Here is a 21,580-nt window from a genome sequence, read left to right as displayed (position 1 = left end):
CGATACCGAGGGTGACTAATGCAGGATAGTCCCTAAGCTTCAGCGCGCCCCGCGCCTTTCGAAGCGCTGATGACAAAAGAAAGGCAAAAGCTCTGAGACAAGGGGATTACCTCAGATGCAGCTAATCTGCAGCTCTGAGGCTGCTCATCATATGACAGCCAGGGCTGCCGTATCCACTGGGTGTTGCATCCTACGGGGGTATTAGGCACTGCTCATGTGCTGTGTCCTTGCCCAGGCCATGTGCTGCCTCTACACATCCCACATGGCCGCGTGGGGCTGCGCATAGAGGCGCGCTGTGTGGCGAGCTGCTGCATTGGGCCATGGGGAGCATCCTGCATCCCTCCGCACTGAGCGGGACCGGCCGGGAGCAGGGCAGCACACAATGGGCATTGTTCGCCGGCGGGGCGGGGGAGCGGCTCCTGCCCGGGGAGGAACAAAGCCCAGAGCCAGTTCCTGCAAACATCGAGCAGGCCTTTTTAATCACTTTGTGACAAATTGGTTTGTCAGCAGCAGGAAGTGATGTGACTGCCTTCCTCACCGAAGGGAAACTCCTCGTGGTTTCCATGGGGATGTATGCAACCATAGCATTACAGGTTTATATAACCTTAAAGTCCCACGTAGAGCAGCTGCGTGCCTGGTTTTGGGGCTCTCGGGAGGATGAGAGGGGAAGGGGCTGAGACCCGCCAGCACGGCCGGGAGAGTGTGCCGCTGGTAGAAGTCAAGGGCCGCTGGATTCAGAGCTATAAACCACAGTGAACCATGTGCCTTGCTATCCCAAATGAACAAAAAAGCAAAGCAGGGAGCACAAATGAGCGGAGAGAAGCGAAAATGCCTCCCCAGCACATTCACGGCTAGCAAAGTTCAGCTGGCCTGAGTAATCGAGGCTTCCTCCAGCCCGGCTAATTATAGACCCTGCCGCTGCCGCTCTCAGCCCCCTCGTGCCCACGGCCGCAGCCTCCCCACCGCAGCACCGCACCTCCTCCTCTTCCTCCCACCTTGCTGGGCCTCTCTCATCTCCTTCCCCCACTTCTTGCCGCTCTTAGTCAACCTCACAGCCGAGCCCACTCGTCTGCCCCTGAACCGCGGCACTGAAGTGACATTTGCTGTGCTCACTTTGGTCCTTCCTGCCTATGGATGCTGCTCTTTTCCCTTGCTTGGACTGGGAGCGCTTCAGGACCTGGGGACGATCCTGTCCACAGATAATCTGCACTAATCTGTGGGCTAATCTGTGCACACACAGGACTCTCATTTCGGTCTATAGCGGAAGGATCCCCATAAAGACTCTAGAAAAGATGCTGCGAGCCGCAGACCCAGAAGGGGCTTTCGGTGCCCGGCGGAGAGGCTCATGCCCCGCCGTGGCCGGCTGCTTTTTCAGAAATGTGCTTTGTGCTGAAGCGGCTCTCTTTTTGTGCCCCTCTGTCAGGTGCCTTGTTAGGTTATAAAAACTGATCGACTGCCAGGTAATGAGTTTTATTGTTCCAAGAAACACATAAACAAGCTCCCCCGGCTGCCGGGGAGCGGAATTCTGTTTGAACTGTGATTAACAGGCAGGATTTTTTTATCAGTTGCACGGCTGGGGCTGCCAAGGTTGTATTTTTCCACTGCACAAGCTCTGCTTTGCTTTGAAGGTGAAAGTTTGTTCCACTGTTTACTGCAGGTGTAATAAGGCTCACGTATTCACAAACAGCCCGGTGCATTTGGCAGGGGACGCGGCAGTGGGTGCAATTCCCTGGAACGGTGCAACCTGCCCAGCGAGTTTCCACCGAAGAAGGAAGGGGGTTTTGCAGGATCTTCAGGCTAGGACAGGTTTGGGAGAGGAATAGTCAGCTAGTGGTTCATGCACAGTGCTATGCTGTAGGGAAAGGGTTTTTAACCTCAGTCCTTAGTGACCAGGGAGCTCTGTTCACTTCCCTCTTTGCTGCTCCATTTGTTTCTGTCCCTCGGTGGCAGGTTGAAGCTTGCTGATCACTAACGTGTAGCGCTGACGACAGAGCTGCGTCTGAGGGGTAGCTCACGTGGAAGGATTTCAGACACAGCAGCACATCATCCCATCCTTCAAGGGCACCTTCTCCCAGAGGAAGAGTCCCGGATTTTAGCGCTGGTAACACTCCAGGTAACTTGCAGGATCGCAGCAGGAGTTTGTTTAGTACTTAGCTTTTCTCCAGTAATGGGACGAGACTGCAGCTGCTTTATGCTTAACAAAAACCTCATCTATAAGCTTAGGCTTCAGACTTTAACTACCAAAATGCTTTAATTTTACATAAAGTGTTGTAACCTGCTGCTATCTGCCTAAGCAAACCTTTTTTTGACGAGCCAAGAGTAGGATCTGTCTCCTTGAATTTCAGAGATACAGGGACCAGCACCTCCCTTCTGGAGTCAAGGTGCAGAGCCAAGACAGTTGATGTCCTGGTATGTCCCCACCCCCCGAATAGCCACTCGTGATATAACTTGGTTAGGAAAGCAAGCTGCCTCCTGGCTGCACTCCTTCATTCTGCATTAGCTTCACCAGGTGAGCGGGACATGTCACAGCACCTGCTGCTCCCCCAGGGACCCCGGGCATCTCTGCCAGACCGACGGGCAGCACTGATCCTGCACCATCCACTGCGCCGTGTCCCTGCCCGGAGCCTGCCGCCCGCCCTCGGGGCAGAGCTCCCCTCCTGTGTTATGCCATGTGAAGCTCCACTTATTACCTCACCTTAAATGCCAGGGAAAAGTCACAGTAGTGCAAACCTGCAGCAAAAGTGAGTTTGGGTCTGCGTAATAAGTTTAGGGACTACTGGCTACTTGATCTCCTGCCCTGACTTGCTTACAGAGGTAACACACTAAGCCAAGTATCTCACCCCAAGGACTAGAGGCATTTTGGGTTGCAAACCGGAATTAAGGAGAGGGCCCCCCCCCCCCCCCAAAACAAACCACCTTGGCATGAACTTTCACAAACATTGGAGAACTGTTACTAACAGGTTAATTTTTAGACTTAACCTTTGAAGTGTTAAAAGTAAACAAGCAGTGAGGAAGCTCTTCCTAGAAGAGGATTATTTTGAATTCACAGTAGCCCCATGCCCAAGCCACAGCTGGTGGAAACCACTCCAACTCCATGGCTATCACCAGAGCCAGATCCACCTATGCAGCTCAGAATCTGCCCTTGACTCTTTGCCATGGCATGTAATAACATGGGGATGGAGCAGGCCAAGTCACAGCCTTCTCCCAGATCAAAGGAGAGCTCAGCTCAGAAACAAAAGCTAGTTTCTAGTCAAGTATGTTGCCTTCGAACTCATTTTTCCATCTAGCTCAGTCAGGACACAGGTTAATTGAAGTGCCTGAGGTCAGCAAGCTCAGCAGAGTTAGAAATTCAGACTTTTTAACAGTTCATCTGGGAACACCTGAGTTTTGAGACAGTAAAAACACAAGATTTTGAAAGATATATCCAGCACTCTCTCAATAGAAATATCATAATTTATTCTGTTTGTATAAAAAGTTATAGTCATGTAACAAAACTATGTCTTCATAAGAAGAAATATATTATTTCACATCATAAATAATCAAACATACAACCCTTGGCAACTCAAAAAAGCACTCGCCTGGTGCTTTCACGTCAGTGCTTGGAAACAAGAAGAGTTGACAGATATATACAGGATTACAGTACCAAAAAAATACTGAGGTATTTTGTTTCTCTAGAAATGAAACTTTAGGTTTGTGAAGGCAAAAAAACCCAATGCATTAATGTAAAAATAAATAAATAGGACTGTCATATTACAGGGACAGCATCAGTGTTGCTTGAAGTGTCCAGGAACAGGAATACTGGTGCATATACTACTAGACAGGGAGCGGGCTTAAAACAGACCGGAGACAAGGAACAGCTCGGGAAGAGACAACTATGTTCTTTGATCTCTACGTAGACATCCAGATATTGGCTTAAAACATCTGCCAAAAAAAAGTAACACTAGTTCTCTGGCACGAGGCAAGCTCCTCTCTGCTTACGACAGCACTCTGGGATGGATGGATGGATGGATCCCCACAAAATGCAAGTGAAGTGACTGACACTGTCCCCATAGTTATTGCACTTTGAGACAATAAAAGTCTGAGTTGTGACCATGGTTTCACCCGCCTTTCAGCAGCTTGGGGAAGTGGTGATGGGGCTCTGAAGGTAGCTTAAAGCACTGGACGATGTGTGAACAGGGATGGAGACTGGAAAGTTAAAGACTGTCGTGGTTGATGCTCCTCTGTCCAATACAGCAGACATAGCAGGGCTGCCAGCTTCTGCTGAGCAGTTTGGGGCAAGGACCTGGGACTCAAACTGAAGCAGCTGTCCCATGAAGCTGAAATTTGGGGAGATGATGCTTCTTCTCTGCTTCACAAACTCAAAGGCTTCATCCAGTTTGACTCTGTTGGTCCTCATGAGATAAGCAAGGCAGATGGTCGCTGACCGGGAGATACCAGCCTGGCAGTGCACAAATACCCTTCCACCATCATTTTTAACAGAGTCTGAAAGAATTAACACACACAGTTAGCAAACTAGTCCTGGTGGGAAAACACAGGATGCTGCCTCACATGTCTCTAATCCATCCCTCCCTCAGCCCAGTAGGTGCGCGGTGCTCCGGAGACAAAGGAAGCCTTTGTCCTGAGGACGACAGCAGCCCAGCTATTTTCATTCCGGGCTCCTATTCTGATTATACTAATAGCTCCTCCGGGTCACTTTACTGCTCTTGCAAGATTACTTTAAGACTTATCTGCTTAAATTCGCTAGCTCTTTTCTGAAATACCAATGCCTCTTGATTCAGTACTTCAAACAGCTTTTTAAAGCCAGGATTATTCTACCAAGGGTGGAATAAAATTAATGGGAACCTTCCCCAAGCGTACTTCCCCTATGGGATGAAATTCCCCAGTTTAAGACATAGCCTGGGCCAGGGAACAGCAGCAGAAGAAAAGGGAAGGGTGGGGGGGAACAGCCTTTTTTTCCAGGGATAGCATAAAGAGCTCGCTTACCTATGAAGTCAATGGCCTCATTAAACCAGGAGCTGATGTCTGCCTTGTGGTTGTCCTCCACCGGGATGCTCTTGTACTGGTAGTGCCCTTCAAAGTGGTTGGGGCAGTTGGCAGAGACGTTGATCAGCGCCGTGATGCCCAGGGCGTCCAGCATGTCCTTGCGGGAGGCGTGATAGGCGCTGCCCAGGTAGAGGAAGGGCAGGATTTCCACGGGTCCACCCTGGAGAGAGGGGCAGGGAAGGGGTTAGCCTGGCTGCGGCCCCACGGCATCCCCCCCCGCCCCACACCCCCGCTGCCTCACCTGGTCGTAGAGCGGGGTGCCGCAGGAGCTGCAGCCCGAGTCGGCGCTGCCGGGGGCGCCGGCGGCGCTCAGGGGCAGGCTGAGGCCCGTCGGGGCGGCCGGCTTGGTGCAGAGCTCGGAGCAGGCGGACGAGAAGGCTTCGAAACCCCCTGCAAGAGCGGGCGGAGAGAGGCCGGGTGAGCGGCGGGGCCCGGGCGGCGCCGAGGCCCGCGGCGGGCGGCGGCGGGGCCGGGGGGGCGACTCACCCTTGAGGAAGCAGATGCGGGCGCCGCGGGCCTCCCGGCACAGGGCGCTGAGGGCCAGCACCAGGGTGCTGTCGCGCTTGGGCAGCTCCAGGTCGGCGCTGCGCTCGTCCAGCAGCACCACGGTGTGGAAGAGCCCCTGGCGCAGGCGGGCGCGCAGCTCCTCGTTGGGCACGACGTGCTCCAGCCCCACGGCGCCCTTGGCGCGGCGGCGCACGATGGTGCTGAGGCGGACGTTGCAGGAGCCCACGATGTGCGAGGCGTTGAAGGAGAAGAAGGAGCGGCAGTCGAGGACGAGGCACTGCGCGGCGCGCTCCTGCAGCAGCCCCCGCAGCGCCTCGCACTCCAGGGCGCTCGCCCGCAGGTTCACCATGGCCCGCGGCAGCGCGCACGGAAGGGAGAGCAGAGCAAAGGAAGGGAGACGGCTGCGGGCGGCGGCACCGGGGTCGGTGTCGGGTCGGAGTCGCGTCCCGGCGGCAGCCCGGCCCCGCACGCCCGCGCCCGCCTTATATCGCCGCGCGCTGCCGCGCCGCCGCCGTTTTCTCAATGGGGCCGCGTCACGTGAGCGCCCCGCGAAGACGTCACCTGGCGGCGCGCCAGCCGCGGCGCGCCCAGCCCGCCTGGCGGTGACGTCATGTGCAGCGCGGCCGGCCGGAGCGCGGCGCGCGCGCGCGCCCCGACGCCAGGACACAGGGACACAGGGACACAGGGACACACACACACGTACATGCGTAGACATCTACACGTGCACAGGTACATACGCGTATGCATGTACCTGCACACTCATGCATACCTACACACACACACACACACCCCTGCACATATGCATACCCGCACACATATACACATGTATATACATACACACATACCTACAGGCACTCATGTACGTACACCCACATATATACCTCCCCCCACATATACATACCTCCCCCCCATACATACACACATACTCACACATCTTTACACACACATACATTCATACACATGTACCTACACACATACCTACTCACACATATGCATACATATGCACCTGCATACACACAGGTATAGATACACATATACAAGCATACACACACATATACATGCATACATATATATGCACACACATGCATACACACATATATGCATATGTATATGCACACATGCATATATATATATATACACACACATACATGCACATGCATAGTCACACACAATGACATAATCTCCCCCAATACACACACATATACATACAAATACACTTACACACACCACTGACACAGACCCACACTCACCCCAGCCCCCCAGCCCCCCGGGCCAGGTGGGGGCTGGGGACCTTCCCCCTCACCCGCAGTTGGTCCCTGTCCATCCTCTGCAGCAGCCGGTGCTGCTGAGGGTGCGGGAAGGAGCCCGGAGCAGCGCCAGGGTCTGCTCGCCAGGCCACAGCCAGCGGATGCTCTAGGGATGTGTGCGTTTATTCTCATCAAACACACACACAAAGAGATCAGCACACCTATCCCTATATTTATATTCATACATACCTATATATACATGTACAGACACAGCTACACATAAACAGATGTATAGAAATATATTATATTTGCATGTGTATTTGTATTATAAACACACACTTGGGAACAGCTCCCATGATGTTTTACGGGTAAGGAAAAGAAATGTGATAGACCTGCAGCCTGCGCGAGGTTGGATTTCCATCCAGAAAACTTCCCCAGAATTTAGGGCCACCAAGTAACCGGCAATGAAGCAGCACAAGTTCTGGGTTTTTTCCCCTTTGGTAGCGTATCAGCGCTTCCCAAAAGTTTGCTTTTCCCCGTGGGCGAGCGGCTTCTACTGACACACTCAGCTGTTTCTTACTCAGGGCTTCCAGTCACTGCCGCTTTCACTTCCCCGCGTCCCCACCAGTGCCGGCCGGCCCTCCCGCAGCCCTCTCCCACCTGCACCCCCAAGCACCCCGCGGCGGCCCCCCACGCCCGGCGGCTCTCTGCTTCCCTCTTTCCTCGCCCCCAAATTGCCGCGGTCCTGCTGAGCTCTGGGTTTCTGCCAGCGCTGCAGCCTCGCGGCCAATCTGGTTTTTTCAATGCTGTTCCTTAAAAATCAACCTGGGATTGCACTTTTCTTTCTCTTTATTTATTGTCGTGCTTTTAATAGCACATTAGGGACAGATTGCGGGAGAAACGCCTGCGCGTGCAGAATCCCAGCTAGCAGAGGGCCGCGAGGCCGGGCCATGTTCATCGCCTTCTCCTAGAGCGAATTTCCCTGCGCCGATACGGACATCAGCTTTATTTTTTCCTGTCGTCCCAAATTTTTCTAGCTGTCCCCCACCGAAAACAAAACCAAGAGACATCTTTTTTTCCCAGTTTGTCAGCCTCGGTTTTTCCCCAGTTTAAAGAAATTGCCCTGACATCCGCACAGCTCGGGGAGAACGTGCCCTCGATAAAAACGACCTTTCCAGTTGTGCCATTAACCAGCGTTGCACAAACATTAACCATGGGCAGGACACTGCTGGGCGGCCGTGCGGCGAAGACCTTCGGCTGGTGTCCCGGGGAGAGGGCAGACCACCTCCATGAGGGACCCGCGGTGCTCGCTGATGGCTTTGCCATGTAGTCGTGAGACTCTTTAATCCTGTTTTATTTACACCTGCTGCAAATCAGAAAGAAAAAAAAATCCATTACAGGGGGCAGCGTGTTCTTAATCACTTACAATACCGGACTAGCTATTTCCTTGCTTTACTCTATTTTCTTTCCTTTTTTTTTTTTTTTTTTTTTTTGAATAAGGTGCTATAAAAATGAAAGAAAGGAAAACACAAAACAAAACAAGAGTGACCTATAGGAGCTCAGTCTGACCCCAACGACTTTCCTAAGGGTCTGATTTCCTGTCCTAACAAAAGCCAGGAAATACAAAATTAACCCCTTCCTCCAAAACAAACCCGGCTTTGCATTCAGGCCACAATGTCATTGTAAGAATAATAATAGAAACAAGGGCACGGAGGGCTGTGCCCTGGGTGTGGAGGTGGGAGGTGAGGCTTTTCCTTCAGCACCTGGGGACCCGCTGCTGGCTTCGCTCCCAGCCCTGTCGACCCGGCCTGGGAGGCCCAGCTCCCCCCGGGCTCTGCCAGCGTGTTCGCAAGTCCGTAAAGCCGTGAGAGCCCCAGGAGGCTGAGCCTGCACTCGCAGGATTAGGGACGTCTTGGGAAAACAACTTCACCCCCCTTCCGTAATGTCATGGCTGAGTGTTTTCTCCCTGTCTCCGTGGGACAGGAGCCCTCGGGGCTTTGCTTGGAGCCCGCGGGTCTCCCCGTCCAGCCGGGCTGTTGCTTAGCTGCCGGATGGTGGAGGGCTACGGAGGCCTCCGCACTGGGACCAGTTTGTTAGTAACTGGGAGACGAGGTTAGATAACCCCTTGCCTGCAACTGGCCCATTGCACAAACTGGTAATCCAGCAAAACTGGTTATTCAGGCTTTTGAGCTGGTCACCCCTGGCCAAAATCAGTCCTGAAACGTTCTGGAGAACTCGGGATTACGGCACCGTTGGACCCGACCCGAGCCGGTGCCTCTCTGCCCTCCGTGTGTGTTTTGCCTGAATAAAGATATGCGAGAGCAAGCCTTGAGTCTTGAGACAGAGAACAAAAATGCACGTGGGAAAATCTGGAAACTGTGCTGGATGCATTTCTTCAGCATGTGTAACTTTTTCTCCGAATTCAGTTTCACAACCCAGCATTTCCTTTTGTAAATATTTGGACAGACTGTACAAGAGACACCCACATTCACAAAAAAACAGAAGGAAAAAGGAAGGAAAGGAGGGAAAGGAAGGACAGAGGGATGGAAGGAAGGAAAGAAGGGAAGAAAGAAAGAAAAAGAGGAAGACAAAGAAAAAAACAAAGGGAAAGAAAGAAAGAGAAAGAAGGAAAGAAGAAAAGGAAAGAAGGAAAGGAAGAAAGGAAGGGAGAGAGGGAGGGAGGAAAGGAAGGAAGGAAAGAAAAAGACAAAGAAAGAAAGAGAGGAAGGAGAGAAAGAGAGAAAGGAAAGGATCCAGCAATGAAAGGATACAACAAACAGAATATGAACACTAAAGAATTACTACAGGGAAACACTGTTTTTTACGTCTTTAAATCCTGAGACTGAGCCTTTCGTCCGGGCTGGTTGAGTTGTAGCCGCCCCATATTCTCATGTCAGAGGCGACAAGGTGGGCACTGAAGGGCTGGTCCCGAGTGCGGGGAAGGAGGCTGCGGACCGGCAGCGTGTGACCCCGCACACCTGGGCTGGCCCCCGCAGCCCCCAGCAGCCCGAAACCCCAGACGCTGGAGGAGTCGGCGGCGGGGACGATCCCCCGTTGCAATTTTGAGTGCAGCTCGGCGCCTGCTTGAGCAGCTAACGCGAGTCAGTTCTGCTTTCTCTGCCAGTGACTCACCGAACAGCCTTGGGCAAGCTGCTTACTGCTGCGTTTTAACATGATTACAGGCATTAGACTGCCGGTCTGGGATACCATGGATTCGATATTCAAAATCATTAAATACCTGCCTCCAAAGGGAGGTCTTTGGGAATTAGCACTGATACAGTACTCAGCACCAGGATCAGCTTAGTAGGGCAAATGGTTTAAGCAATTTAATATTATGTTTAATTGCCTCTATTAATCTGCAATGAATCATGATACGCACTGGGCATGGGGGCACTCATTTAATAAAATCGCTGTATTTGTGAAGCTGCCGTATACTGGGATGAAAGGTCTCAGATACATATATGTATACAAAATATACACTTAGGGGAAGTTGTTTTCCTGCTGCGTGAACGCGTGTTTTCTCAGTAGCGTTCATTAATGGCTGGGATGGTAAGGAAAGGCTTCTGTGGGAGGAAGGTGAATTTGAAAACAAGTGACGTACCTTGCACCAAGTAGCAGGGAGAGGCGTGCTCTCCTCTCCAGATACATGAGACGCGGGTTTATTGCTAGTCATGTGATGCCGGTGTTTTCTGGGTGCAGTCACTATGGATGAGCTTCCATTCCCAGAAACATCAGCTCTAATAAAGATTGCGATAAGAGTCACAGAGGCATTGAGAATTGCAGGTTGTTCTTCTGTTCTTCTTATCTCTGATATTTGTACAGAAAAATCCAGGCTCCATAAACGTCCACAGCGGAGGGGCACTTGCCAAGCCCGGAGTTACTTTCGGCTGTGCACACAGGGATGTGCTGTACGGCTGGGAGGAATAGGACCAGGGTCTGGTGTCCTGTTCCGCTTTCCGGAGGGAGCGCAAACCAGTTCTCCGTTAGCCTGTAGCTACACTTGTTCCCACTGCCTTGCTGGTGCAAGGGTCTGCAAAGCCAGCAAAACCAGCTGCCATGGCCTTTCCCCAGCGCTAGGGGCATGTCTGGAGAAGACTTTCATGGTCGGAGTCCCTGTACACACTAAGTGGTCCCAACTCAAGAATAACTTTGGGGGGGATATAGGCAGCTTGGAATAATTTAGGATTGTCAGGGCTAAAAACCCTGGAGGTGATAGAAAGGTGCTTCTGCCTCCTCCTGAAGTCCTGTGTTAAATGAAGGACTCGAGGTCTCAGAAATCAGGCTCCCTCAGAGCATTTATCCGCCCCATGTCTACTCCTGCAGCCCTGCGTTCGTCTCCCTGCTAATGGCATTGAAAGGGGTTATTTTCCGGGGGGACAGAAGAGAAGGACATAACAGCAAAAGCGGCGAGCAGGAACGCGAACCAGCATGAGGTAATGCGAGTCTTTGCTTATCCAGAGCCACAATTCCCGCGTTCTTGGGCTGCAGAGTAACCCAGTGAGGACACCCGAGAGTGAGACTTCATAAGAGGATGTAAAAAAAAAAAGGAGACTATATAAAGAATCCAAGCATGAAGTAATCCCGATGTATAGCACATTACACACCCTCCATCTGAGTCTCTTGTCATTCATCTGACTTTTTTCTGTGCTTCCTTAGCATGGGCTTTCAAGGTGTTCATAGCCAACCTTCGTAGTTTGCTTCTGACTGTTAAAAAATACCCCCATATCAGTAAATACAGAACTGCTTATTCATTTTCTGCGATGCAGTTTGCTAAAATATTTGCAATATGACATGATTCTCTCATGTGATAGAGTGAGGTGATGTTTGTGTGTAATAGCGGTTAGTGAAAACACAGTATTAGTCATAGGAGAGAATAACACTTGACTGTTTTGAATATGAAAACCTTTAGGCTGTGGAAAAAGCCAAACTTTGGCCTACTGTGCTGTTTTCAGAAGTATACGAAAACATATGGGGCAGAGTGACTCAGAGCGCGGCATTCTCCAAGTGTCGCCCCAACCGGAGCAGGGCACAATACGCCCCGAGAGGACGGTCCTCTTCTTCTCCCACGAAAAGGGTGATGCCGCCCTCGTCATGGCCGCATGTGACTTGCCCGTGTTGCTCATACCCCGTTTGACTTGATAAAACCCAGCGCTGGGCTCATCTAATGTACCCGAAAAGTTGCCTTCATGCGAAATCTTCCCCCCCCTTAGATGGGTCCCCTAAATGTTCTTGCTGGCTTTCTCCTCGGCGGTGGACCGAGCGTTTCCTGGCTGGGATGAATGAGGGATGAAGTCATAGGGCCGAATTGGCTGAGACCCGCTTGGCCAAGCCCGGGGCTTTTCTCCGGGGGGTTGGCCACACGCGTGTTCCCGACGCTCTGTGGCTCCTGGAGCCCGGCGCAAGCTGTGATTTCACCTCGGCCGCCGCACGAAGTGCTGAGCTCTGTTTAGACAGAGGCCCGGCCAAAGGGGCTCTCCTATGAATACACCTTCAGAGAGTGTTTTTCACAGCTGCTGCGGTGTAAAAACGCCTGTCCCGACGAAGGGAGAAAGCAGCACGGCGGCAGTGGGCTGCGGGGAGCCCCAGCGCAGGCTTGGGAGAGCGGTGGCAGCTTTCCTTGGAGCTCAGAAGGCTCCGGAGATGCCGCCTCGCACGGCCGCTGGCCAAGCCCGCAGCAGGCCCAGCTTTGGGGAAAAAGGAGGTGCTTTCAGAACAGCGATCTCAAGGCCAGCGGCCAGCAGCTCTGTCGGGGTCCTGCCAGATGAGGGGAGCGCACGGAACTGGTTTCGCCCAGCAGATGTAGAAGGAGGGCATTCCTTGATTTTAAAATCAATCTGATCACCTTAAGGTTATGCTAAGAAGCACGTTATCACAGGGTCTCACTTACGGAGTGGACAAGAGCCCAGGTGTTTCTTAGAAGTCTACCATAAAGATTTCCATACATTCTTATATACTCCTATGCCCACATCTAAGAACAGGCAGCTCTTTAATGCAATCAGATGAAACAATAAATAAATTTCCCCCCAGGTTAATTGGTTGAGCCAGCTGCAACCATCATCAGGCCTCACAGGGAAAAGATTAGATCTGAAGAAGTAAATAAGGCACTTATTTAAAATAATCAAAATGAGAGAGCTTTTATATTATTTGAGTGGAGTTATTTTTGAGCACAACCCCTCATTCGAACACCAGAATTCTGAAAAAACATGAAATGTGAGTCAGGGGCTGAGTTTCATAGATTAGGCTCTGATTAATTTAGTAATTCGAAGTATTTTTCCCTCTCTTTTTTCCCTCTGTTCGGTTCTGTTTTCATGCACACACCAGGTCGACCACTGGGATGTGTCACAGCGATCAGCAATCTCTTTGCTTTCCTCAGCACTCATTTTTCTTCCATGAAAAAGAGGAACAAGAAGTGAAATTAGCTAAAGGAATCAGGCACATTCTCAAATGGTAAATACAAGAGGAGCATGAATCATCCTCTTATAGAAATGACGAGAAAGGATGGAAAAGGTAGCGGTTTGGGAGAAGAAAGTTATGTTCTACACGGCTGATTCAGCTCTCTGGCCTGAAAATGAATCACCAGAATATTTAAATCATGTTACCAGTATTAACACACACAAAGCCCCCAAGCTCAGGAAGCCTTTGTTATGAAACAAATTTGATAACAGGGAACAAAAGAACAAAAGGACAGCTTGCTGAAAACACTGTACTCGCTCCCATCTGCTGCCTGTCCCAGCCAGCAGAATCCCGGGAGAACCGAAAAGTCTGCTGTAATTGCAACAGTAAAGTCACAGCCGCAGCAGAGTACAGTAACGCCTTGCAACCCCAAATGCTTCAGAAACCAAAACACAGACTCTCCTTCACCCTCTGTAACTTTTATGCTTCAGCAGCAGCCTGAAGTTTTGTAGAGCAGAGGAATTACCCGCTGGAGAGTACACGCCACAGCGCTCGTCGCCCCTGGGCAGCACGTGCTGCTAGCTGGAGGCACAGGCACCAGGTCAGAGGCTGGGCAGGAGGGGGTCTGACATGGGAAACACGGCTGTTCTCATCTAGTTGTTTGCACCTGAGTCTAAGTTACAGCACTGAAGAACTTATAATGTACATCGGATTTCAGCAGACTCTAGGCATAGTTTACAGACAAGTTAACGAATGTTTTTAAATCGCCTTTCTTCCTTCCACCTTTCTGGCCAAGCTTAGCTCAGGTGGAATAAAAAAAGCAGCCCATGTGTGCTGGGATTTTTTCATTCGCATCGGGAAGGCAGCCACCTCCAGGATATAGCACAGCAGAGGTGTCAAAGCAACCACAAGACTCTCTTACTTAATGAGTTGCAAAGTTTTGTAGTGATGTGCCTTGCTGCCGTGAAGTACATCCGTATATGGCGTAATAGTTTGCCACATTAAAGCCCCTCAATACTAAAATAAACATATCTGTTCAATGGCTGGAATCCTCAGAGGAATCAAAATGAGCTAAAAATCCATCTCCAAATAATTTTTCAATGTGTCTTCTTGTCTAAATATGTTAGGTTTCCTTGCAAATCTCCAATTTAGCTATTAAACATTAATGCTAAGCAGTGACAGCTTTCATCCTCAGCTAGCAAGCAAGAATCATAACCAAGATCAGCCAAAATCCTGACAAGCTATTTTTAATAAAAAATAATAATTTTAATAAAAGAATGTATATTACTGGAGTAAACATGGACAGGAAAGGCAGAAAGTGAGAGTGACAGGCAGAGACATAAACATTTATTCGCAAAGAACCCTTTGAAACATCTGGAATGTTGCAGAGAAATGTCATTTACCAAGAATGTCAGCCAATCCCAGCGCAGATGGTTCCCATTAGTGCAAGATCAAGAGACCAGCAAGGCTAAAAATATGTGTTTGCTTTTTTAGAAACAGGACTTAGTTTTCTGTGCTTTAAAAATAATAATCACTGTTACGCAATTCCTATAACTTGGAAATGTTTCCTTGGAATATCGTTTGGCACGCTGGTTAGAGCGCAGGCCCTGTGCCATTGCTATTGCTCATGGCCTTTCCCCTGAGGACTTTGTGGTATATCTTTTTCTTAGCAACAGGAGAATGCCACATTAAGCCAAAATTGATGACTTTTCGTCATAAGTGTCAGTGACAAAATATCTGGATTGCTGTTAGGGGCCTGCTCCTTGCCTGATGCAACTGTGTGGCTCCACTGGAGTCCATCAGAGCACCACGCAAAGCCACCGCGGGACTGTGGGGCCACACAGCCACTTCCCCACTACCAGACCAGCCATGTGTGCCACACCAAGCAATGCACCTGCGGAAGGCTGGGAGGAGGGCACTTTTAGTCTCCCTGGTCAATCTGTTTTGGAATAGTGGATTAAAGTCAATGGAACAACACTGATTTACACCAGGCAGCAGTCTGGCTAAGTGAGGAGGGGAGCACACAACTCTGTGAACACACCTTCACTTCTGTACCTCAAAGTGGAGATGAGAGAGATCCTGATTTCTGCTGGCAATGGTTACAAGGCACATGGCCATCTACCCAGAAGTACACCAGCCTTGGAGGAATTTGGGTTTCGAAATAAGAAAAGCAGATCTAGCATTACCAATCGTAACACATTTTATGCTGAAACCCCCAGTGGTCAGCCAGAGGTCTTCAGCTCTATCCAGAGCACAGAGAGAAAAATGCAGTTCCATAGGAAAATACTCTAAATTTCTCTTTGGCACCTGGGGTTTTCCAGCTTCAGTTCAGACCAGGCAACCAAGACTCTCTTTTCCCTTTTAAGGTAAAGGTGTTGCCTGTCATCTCCAAACCTAATGCATGGTATGGTGAGAAGTGTTGCTCAGTGGTGGATGGCAGAGGCATTACGAGCCACGGTAATGACTCAAGAAGTACAAGCAGAGAAATGCTGCCTTGACTGCACCCTTTTGAAGGCTCAGTGCATGCTTCTCACTGCCAGCTTTGCTCTGCTATTGAGGGCATGGGGCTTAGTAAAGAAACGAGTCCACACATTGCAAAGCAAGCAGGAACTCCGAGTGGATTGACTCCTTGTCCTCCTCCCTTGCACCTCTGTGCAGAGCGACCCACTGGCACGTGGAGCTGAGGTGCCTGAGCCTACGGGCAGCAGGGCTGGAAATGCCCCATCAACACTGCAACCTCCTAAGCTGTGAACACATGGTTTGGGTTTTGATCACAACCCCTTCTCCTTGGAGAAGCTCAAGGTAAGCGCACCCAGGATGACAGTGGCTTCCTAATTGCTGACGTCCCTCTGGGATGGAAATGAAAGAGAAATCTTTCTAGTCAACCATACTACCTCTTCTTTAAAGGAACTTCAGTATTTACTGTCACAGAGGGAAACCTCGCTGAATCGATTGTTTTGCTTTCTTTTTACACACTTTTCTTTTCTCACTAGTATGTTCCTTTCCAATGGTGAAAGAAGTTTCTGCTTTGCTTTTTTCAACATGGGTTTAACAGAACTTGGGGAGAGTAGGGACAAGTACAGAAGAAGATGCTGAGATAGGTATGAGGCAGACTATGATTTCACAGAAATTACATGAATGAAACAAAAACTTTCAGGATTGTTAAGAGAATACTTAGGGCCTTTCAAGTATAATGTTTCAAAATACTTTACACACAGCAGCTGCCCCTATTGAACAGATAGAGAAATAAAGAGCTGAAATGTGATTGTGGTCTAATGAACAATTCTTAACTAAAAGAGGTGAGTTCTCAGTGGAAATTCTGAAGAGAAATGTTCAAGTATTTCCTATGGCTCCTGCTGAAAACCAGATTTTGGAAGAGTACATTCAACAAAATGGTTCCTGCTACCTGTGGTCTTCCAGTGGTAACCGATCTTAAGCAAAGAAAGCAGCAGGAATGAGATCAACTTACAGGAATTCTTTACTAAAGCCAAAGATTTTGGTTGGGAAAGAGAACTGAGGAGGGAGTGGGAGCACGGAGAGCAGCAGAGTCTTGCCGTCAGCCACGGCTCGGCCCCGCTTTGCTGGCCCCATGGCATCCCATCCATGGCTGTTCGCAGGGGAGCAGACACCTCAACTGTGACCTGATGGCTCGGGAGGCTTCTCCAAGAAGACAAGCCACTTTCCAAATCTGCACACTGTGGGAAGCTGACAAAACAGCATCTGCCCATATGAGTGATGGGTGGTGGCATTTCCATTTGAGCTGGGATATCACCAGGGGCATGTAGAAACACATGAACCAGTAAAACACAGTTTTTGCTCCAAAGACCTTGACATTTCAGCCAGGATACGGCAAATGTGACTATCAGAAAGAAAGAAAATCAGATGATTAGATGAGTGCACTTTGTCAGCTAGTTTTGAATCATTTCCTCTTTTTGTTTTTTTCTTACTGTCAGTAAAGACAGAAAAAATAATATTTCAAAGGGAAAATATGCAATCAGGTGTTTGTCTTACTGAAACATGAATGTATCAAAGATGATTTTGCAGAATTGCTAGCTGCCATGCGAGACTGGAAAGAAAGAGGATGAGCTCCTGTCCAGATGTCCCAGACAGATGACCTATAAAAATCATTTTGTGGGTCTTTATCAGTGTCTTTCTGAGTAGGATAGTACAAAAAGCACTAACGGGTCTCTGTGTGTTGGTGAAGAAACCTGGCTGAAGCAGGCTGCAATGAAAGCAGGGAACTCTCCTGTCTCCCCTCGGGTAAACCAGAGGCAGCCTTAGGAGGCAGAGCAGGGGAAGTCTGCCCCTGCCTGTGCTGAGCTGCCTGTATGGAGAGAGGAGTTCAGTGTATAGGGACAATATATGGAACCGATCAGTGGTGTCAAACTCGCCACAGGAAAAGAGGAGATGCAAAAACTGAAAGTCAGAGTTAGCAGGAGAGTGGCAGAGAATGAGTAAATAAACCCCCAAAGCATTCAGCGACAAGTTCCAAGTCCTCTGATACATGGAGCAATTTCTCTCTGAAATAACGCTAGTTCTTGAAATAACATCAGCCCTCCTCCCTCAGCCCCCATCAGGGGCTATGCACTGTTCAGCAGGGCTGTCGGCTTGGCAAGTGGACGACCTTGTGTGTAATGTATAATTCAAGTATCCAATACACAAATGATTGCGGCAGAGTCAGAGAACATGCAAATTATGTCCCACATCCTGCTGTTAGTCATCCTCTTGGGGGAACTCACCCTACAAAGCTGGTATCCCAGCACACACTGTGTGTTTGCTAATCCTCACTTTCTAAATGTTTCAACAGCAGCAGGAATCTTCCAGCTCTTCTCCTGAAAATGACTGTAACCTAAAACTGCTGGAGTAAAATACTCTGTTCTTGCCCTAAAAATAGCAAATGAATTATCCGTATTTCATTTTACTGCTGCATAATAATTAGAGGTATTAGTTTAAAGTATTATGGCAAGTTATATAGAATCTTTCATCAAAGGGGATCAAAGCACTTTGCATATTAATTAAATCTCAAAATAAGATCCTGAGTTAAGCATTATTATGGGAGATAGTGAGTTCTAGGGATTCATATAGGTGATAAGAAATGAGGCTGCCTGGTGATTTACTGCCTGTGATTTACCACATAACCTTGTACAAGTCCTTCAGAGTCTCTGTGCCTTGGTTTCTCTGTCTGTAGGTGAAGGATAGTCATATTTAACTTTGTTTGCAGAGTCTGAAATAAATCCTCTGCAAAAGTGATGCCTGGCTGTGGCAGTTACAATGCCAGGACATTAAAGGTAGAGGGACGGTGGGATGGACTGACAGACGTATCCAATGGAGTCCTAAAGCTGCTCTGTCTCTGATCCAATTTTTCACTGCGTGACAGGGCTGTCTACAGGGAATTTGTCAGCACTCTTTCCTCCTTTCTTTTTCAAATGCTCCTGAAAGCGCAACTGCCACCTGGACACCTAAGCAGCAGTCACCGTCGCAGCCCTGAGCACCTCACAGGCTTCAGAAGCTGCTGTATCCACCGTAGCTTTCTAAGGTATCATCTACTGCTCCTGTTTGAGAGGTTCAATGCAGCCTAAGGATCAGATATCAAGGTTTTCAGGGGCTATCAATAGGAATTAGGTACCAAAGTGCCTTTAAAATTCCAGTCGAAAGTGATCCACAGAGCCAGGCTTCACCCATAGTGCCCTGCTAGTGACTACCCACTGCTTCCCTTCGCAGGAGGGAGCTGGAGGGGCAAGTCCTCCTCCTCTCCTAGTGTAGCTGGGACGAAGCCATTCATGGATCTCAAATCAATTTCTATGCATTAATTTCATGAAAAAGCTGTCACATTTTATAACACTGACTAACAGCGGCTTATGAAAACAAAGAATCTGCATCAAATGCTTTGACCAAAGGTTATTTTTGGTTGTACATTATTTAAATAAGTCATGTAGAATCATAAAAGGACCTATGACTAAATCGGAACAGCTCAACGTCACGAGACTAATCACAAAATTAGGAGAACCGGCAACAAAAAATCAGCCCCATGAAAAGTCAGACTGGATGGAGCAGGCAGCTTTTGTTACTTCATTATCAAATACGTGAGAAATAAACCAAAACCAGACATTCAGTCCAAAGTCAGGAGAGTGCGTGATCAGACAAGAGTAGGCAGAAGTGTATTTCTAATCCTGGATTAAAGTAAATGCCAACTTCTGTTTGCTTTTAAGCAGCAGAAGAAATATTTTTGAGTGATGTCTGAGATGTGTTGAATTTTGCTTGTTCTCATACTGCAGTTACAGGTTCACGTGCTGTGGTGAGGTACCTTCTACTATTGCCAAAGTCTGTTTATCTTGTCTCGTGACTTACTGGAGTTAAACTTGGTTTCCCCCCCCCAACAGTGGAGAAGGCATTCCTGTAAACATGCCAGTGCACTGAGATGCTTTTTGGTTTTATCTTAGAAACTAGAACGGCTTGCACAGCACCTGCAAGGAAGGGGGTACAGCCGGTCCCGCTTTCTGGGCGGGGAAACGGAGCCTGAAGAAGCTGCGTGGCCGGAGGAAAGCAGTGAGCTGGGGCGAGAGCTGCGTTCAGACCGTCAGACTCGTGCTGCCCCCGGGGCTGCCCTTCCTCTCCTCTGCCCAAAGCAGCATGGCATTATCAGCAACGAGGCCGACAGAAAAGCCACAAACATTGCCGCAGCATTGCTTCAGCTCCGTTTGGCAACCGACAGAAAGCCACTTCCCCAGACAACGGTTGCAGGCAGTACGGGGCCGGCACTGCTTGCAGCGTTCACGGACAATCCCACGGTAACAGGCATTTGCACAGAGTCCCAGCCCTCACGAGAAGCAAAGGAGACGTATTTGTCACAAGAAGCAAAGGAGACGTATTTGATGGCAACACCTCCTCACAGAAAGATGCGTCAGGGCCTTCTCTTGTCTCAACCTCATGCAAATAAGGCACAGCATGACAGGCAAAAGTGAAAGCCTCCAGGCCTCTGGGTTGCCACTGCCACCACTGCCAGCACTTGCCAGAGCTGTTCTGAGATTTGGCTTGCTAATGTCTGAGAAGCTGAGAAGAAAACAAATATGGAGTCATGGAAATCAGAGACAGAAGTCTGGGACAAATGCTCCTGGATTGCCTCTTATTGTGCATGTTCTCATCTGTCCTTTTTAATTGCAAGAACTGGTGCCTTGCAGATACCTTGAAGATGCTGGAGACAGACAGATGTATCTCATCATCAGGAAGTCTGTCTTGATAGTCAGCCAACATCCAAGGGGAGTGTGCATTATTTATTATTATGATGATCATCACCGCCACTAACCTCATTTCCCTAGAGATTTGACGCCAGTATAAATGCATGAGGCCATATCCTGGGCTTCTTACTCCTTTTTTGTTAACCGTACTGTCATATGAGCCCCCCTTGTCTTCTCTGGGAACTTTGTCTACATAAAGAACGGGACACACACTGAGTAAACTCTTCTGGACAGTGCTCTATCTTTTTTATTATAAGCTTCATTTGAAAGCTATAGGACAGGAAAGCAAAAGGCTGGATGTGCTGTGAAACATTTGCAGAGAGTGTCTACCTGGCTCCCCACAGACATCCACTTTACTGGAGAAAAGCAGAACAGCAGAAAACCCATAGCAACAAGCAAAAGTTGTTTGTGTGTGCCAACGCTGAGTTACGAACCCCGAGCTTTTTGCATATTGCATGTGCAGGAACATGATGTCAGTACCACTGTACTGCAACAGGAAGCAAAAGATAAGAACTTGATGAACCATCAGCTCTTCCTGAGTGCTAACTTGGCACCATGTTTTTGTTTATGTTTTATGAAGTACAGGTCAGCAAGACAAACGATCTTTCTGGCAACTTCAGCCTTTCTTTTATTTCACAAACTGATTAAGCTATTGCAAATGCATCTTTTATTTCTAAATACTTGCCTCACTTTTAGCAGGAAGCATGTGTATGAGTGCTGCACTATCTGTGGTTTGCGTCGTCTGGTCATGTTGTAGAACTTCTGCACCTTGATCAGATGACAGAGAGAAATAAATCAGAGGATGCAAGTAATGTGCAAATCATCATTATTAGGCACTTCAGAACATATTTCTGGAGAAATTATTTGTCCTAAAGATTCATAGACCTTCTTTATAAATGTCAGATGACTATGCAAATATTAGCAACAACATGAAAATAAATTATATTATCCCACATATGGAAATGAAGTGAAATCTAAATTTACAGACTCTGTATTTCATTATTCATCTCAGCCTAATCACAAGCACTGAGAAACACCATTGTAAAATCCAGTGAGTGCCTGATTTGTTTTCTAAGCCCCAAAGAAGAGGGCTTTTTCCTTATTCTGATAGCGTACTGAATTTAGCGCACGCTGCTCACGGTATTCTCTAATCCA

At 48.9% G+C, this 21,580-nt stretch overlaps 1 protein-coding gene across 2 annotated transcripts; it reads right to left on the bottom strand.

Annotated features, from left to right (window-relative positions):
* Window positions 1-3,435: 3,435 nt before the first annotated feature.
* Window positions 3,436-6,044, bottom strand: DUSP1 (dual specificity phosphatase 1). Of its 2 annotated transcripts, XM_026122731.2 has the most exons (4): window positions 5,530-6,044; window positions 5,285-5,433; window positions 4,984-5,203; window positions 3,436-4,482 (listed from the first exon to the last, which is right to left on the bottom strand). In XM_026122731.2, the coding sequence occupies exons 1-4, from the start codon at window positions 5,897-5,899 to the stop codon at window positions 4,109-4,111; spliced, it is 1,113 nt and encodes a 370-aa protein (XP_025978516.1). In that variant the 5' UTR covers window positions 5,900-6,044; the 3' UTR covers window positions 3,436-4,108. The 2 variants fall into 2 exon arrangements, with proteins under 2 accessions (XP_025978516.1, XP_064377093.1); XM_064521023.1 differs by having other exon boundaries at window positions 5,285-6,044.
* Between the last annotated feature and the right edge of the window lie 15,536 nt (window positions 6,045-21,580).

This window comes from Dromaius novaehollandiae, chromosome 15 (assembly GCF_036370855.1).
Source record: "Dromaius novaehollandiae isolate bDroNov1 chromosome 15, bDroNov1.hap1, whole genome shotgun sequence".
Classification (NCBI taxonomy): Eukaryota; Metazoa; Chordata; class Aves; order Casuariiformes; family Dromaiidae; genus Dromaius; species Dromaius novaehollandiae.
This window is presented reverse-complemented; position numbering and strand designations above follow the sequence as displayed.

What these genes read in the sequence shown, in the direction of transcription:
- DUSP1 (XM_064521023.1), bottom strand. Translation starts at nt 5,899, where the DNA reads ATGGTGAACCTGCGGGCGAGCGCCCTGGAGTGCGAGGCGCTGCGGGGG. An exon ending in GCACCCCGCTCTACGACCAG is followed by an intron (nt 5,204 to 5,284) that starts GTGAGGCAGCGG and finishes CCCTCTCTCCAG; the next exon opens with GGTGGACCCGTGGAAATCCT. An exon ending in TGAGGCCATTGACTTCATAG is followed by an intron (nt 4,483 to 4,983) that starts GTAAGCGAGCTC and finishes TAATTCTTTCAG; the next exon opens with ACTCTGTTAAAAATGATGGT.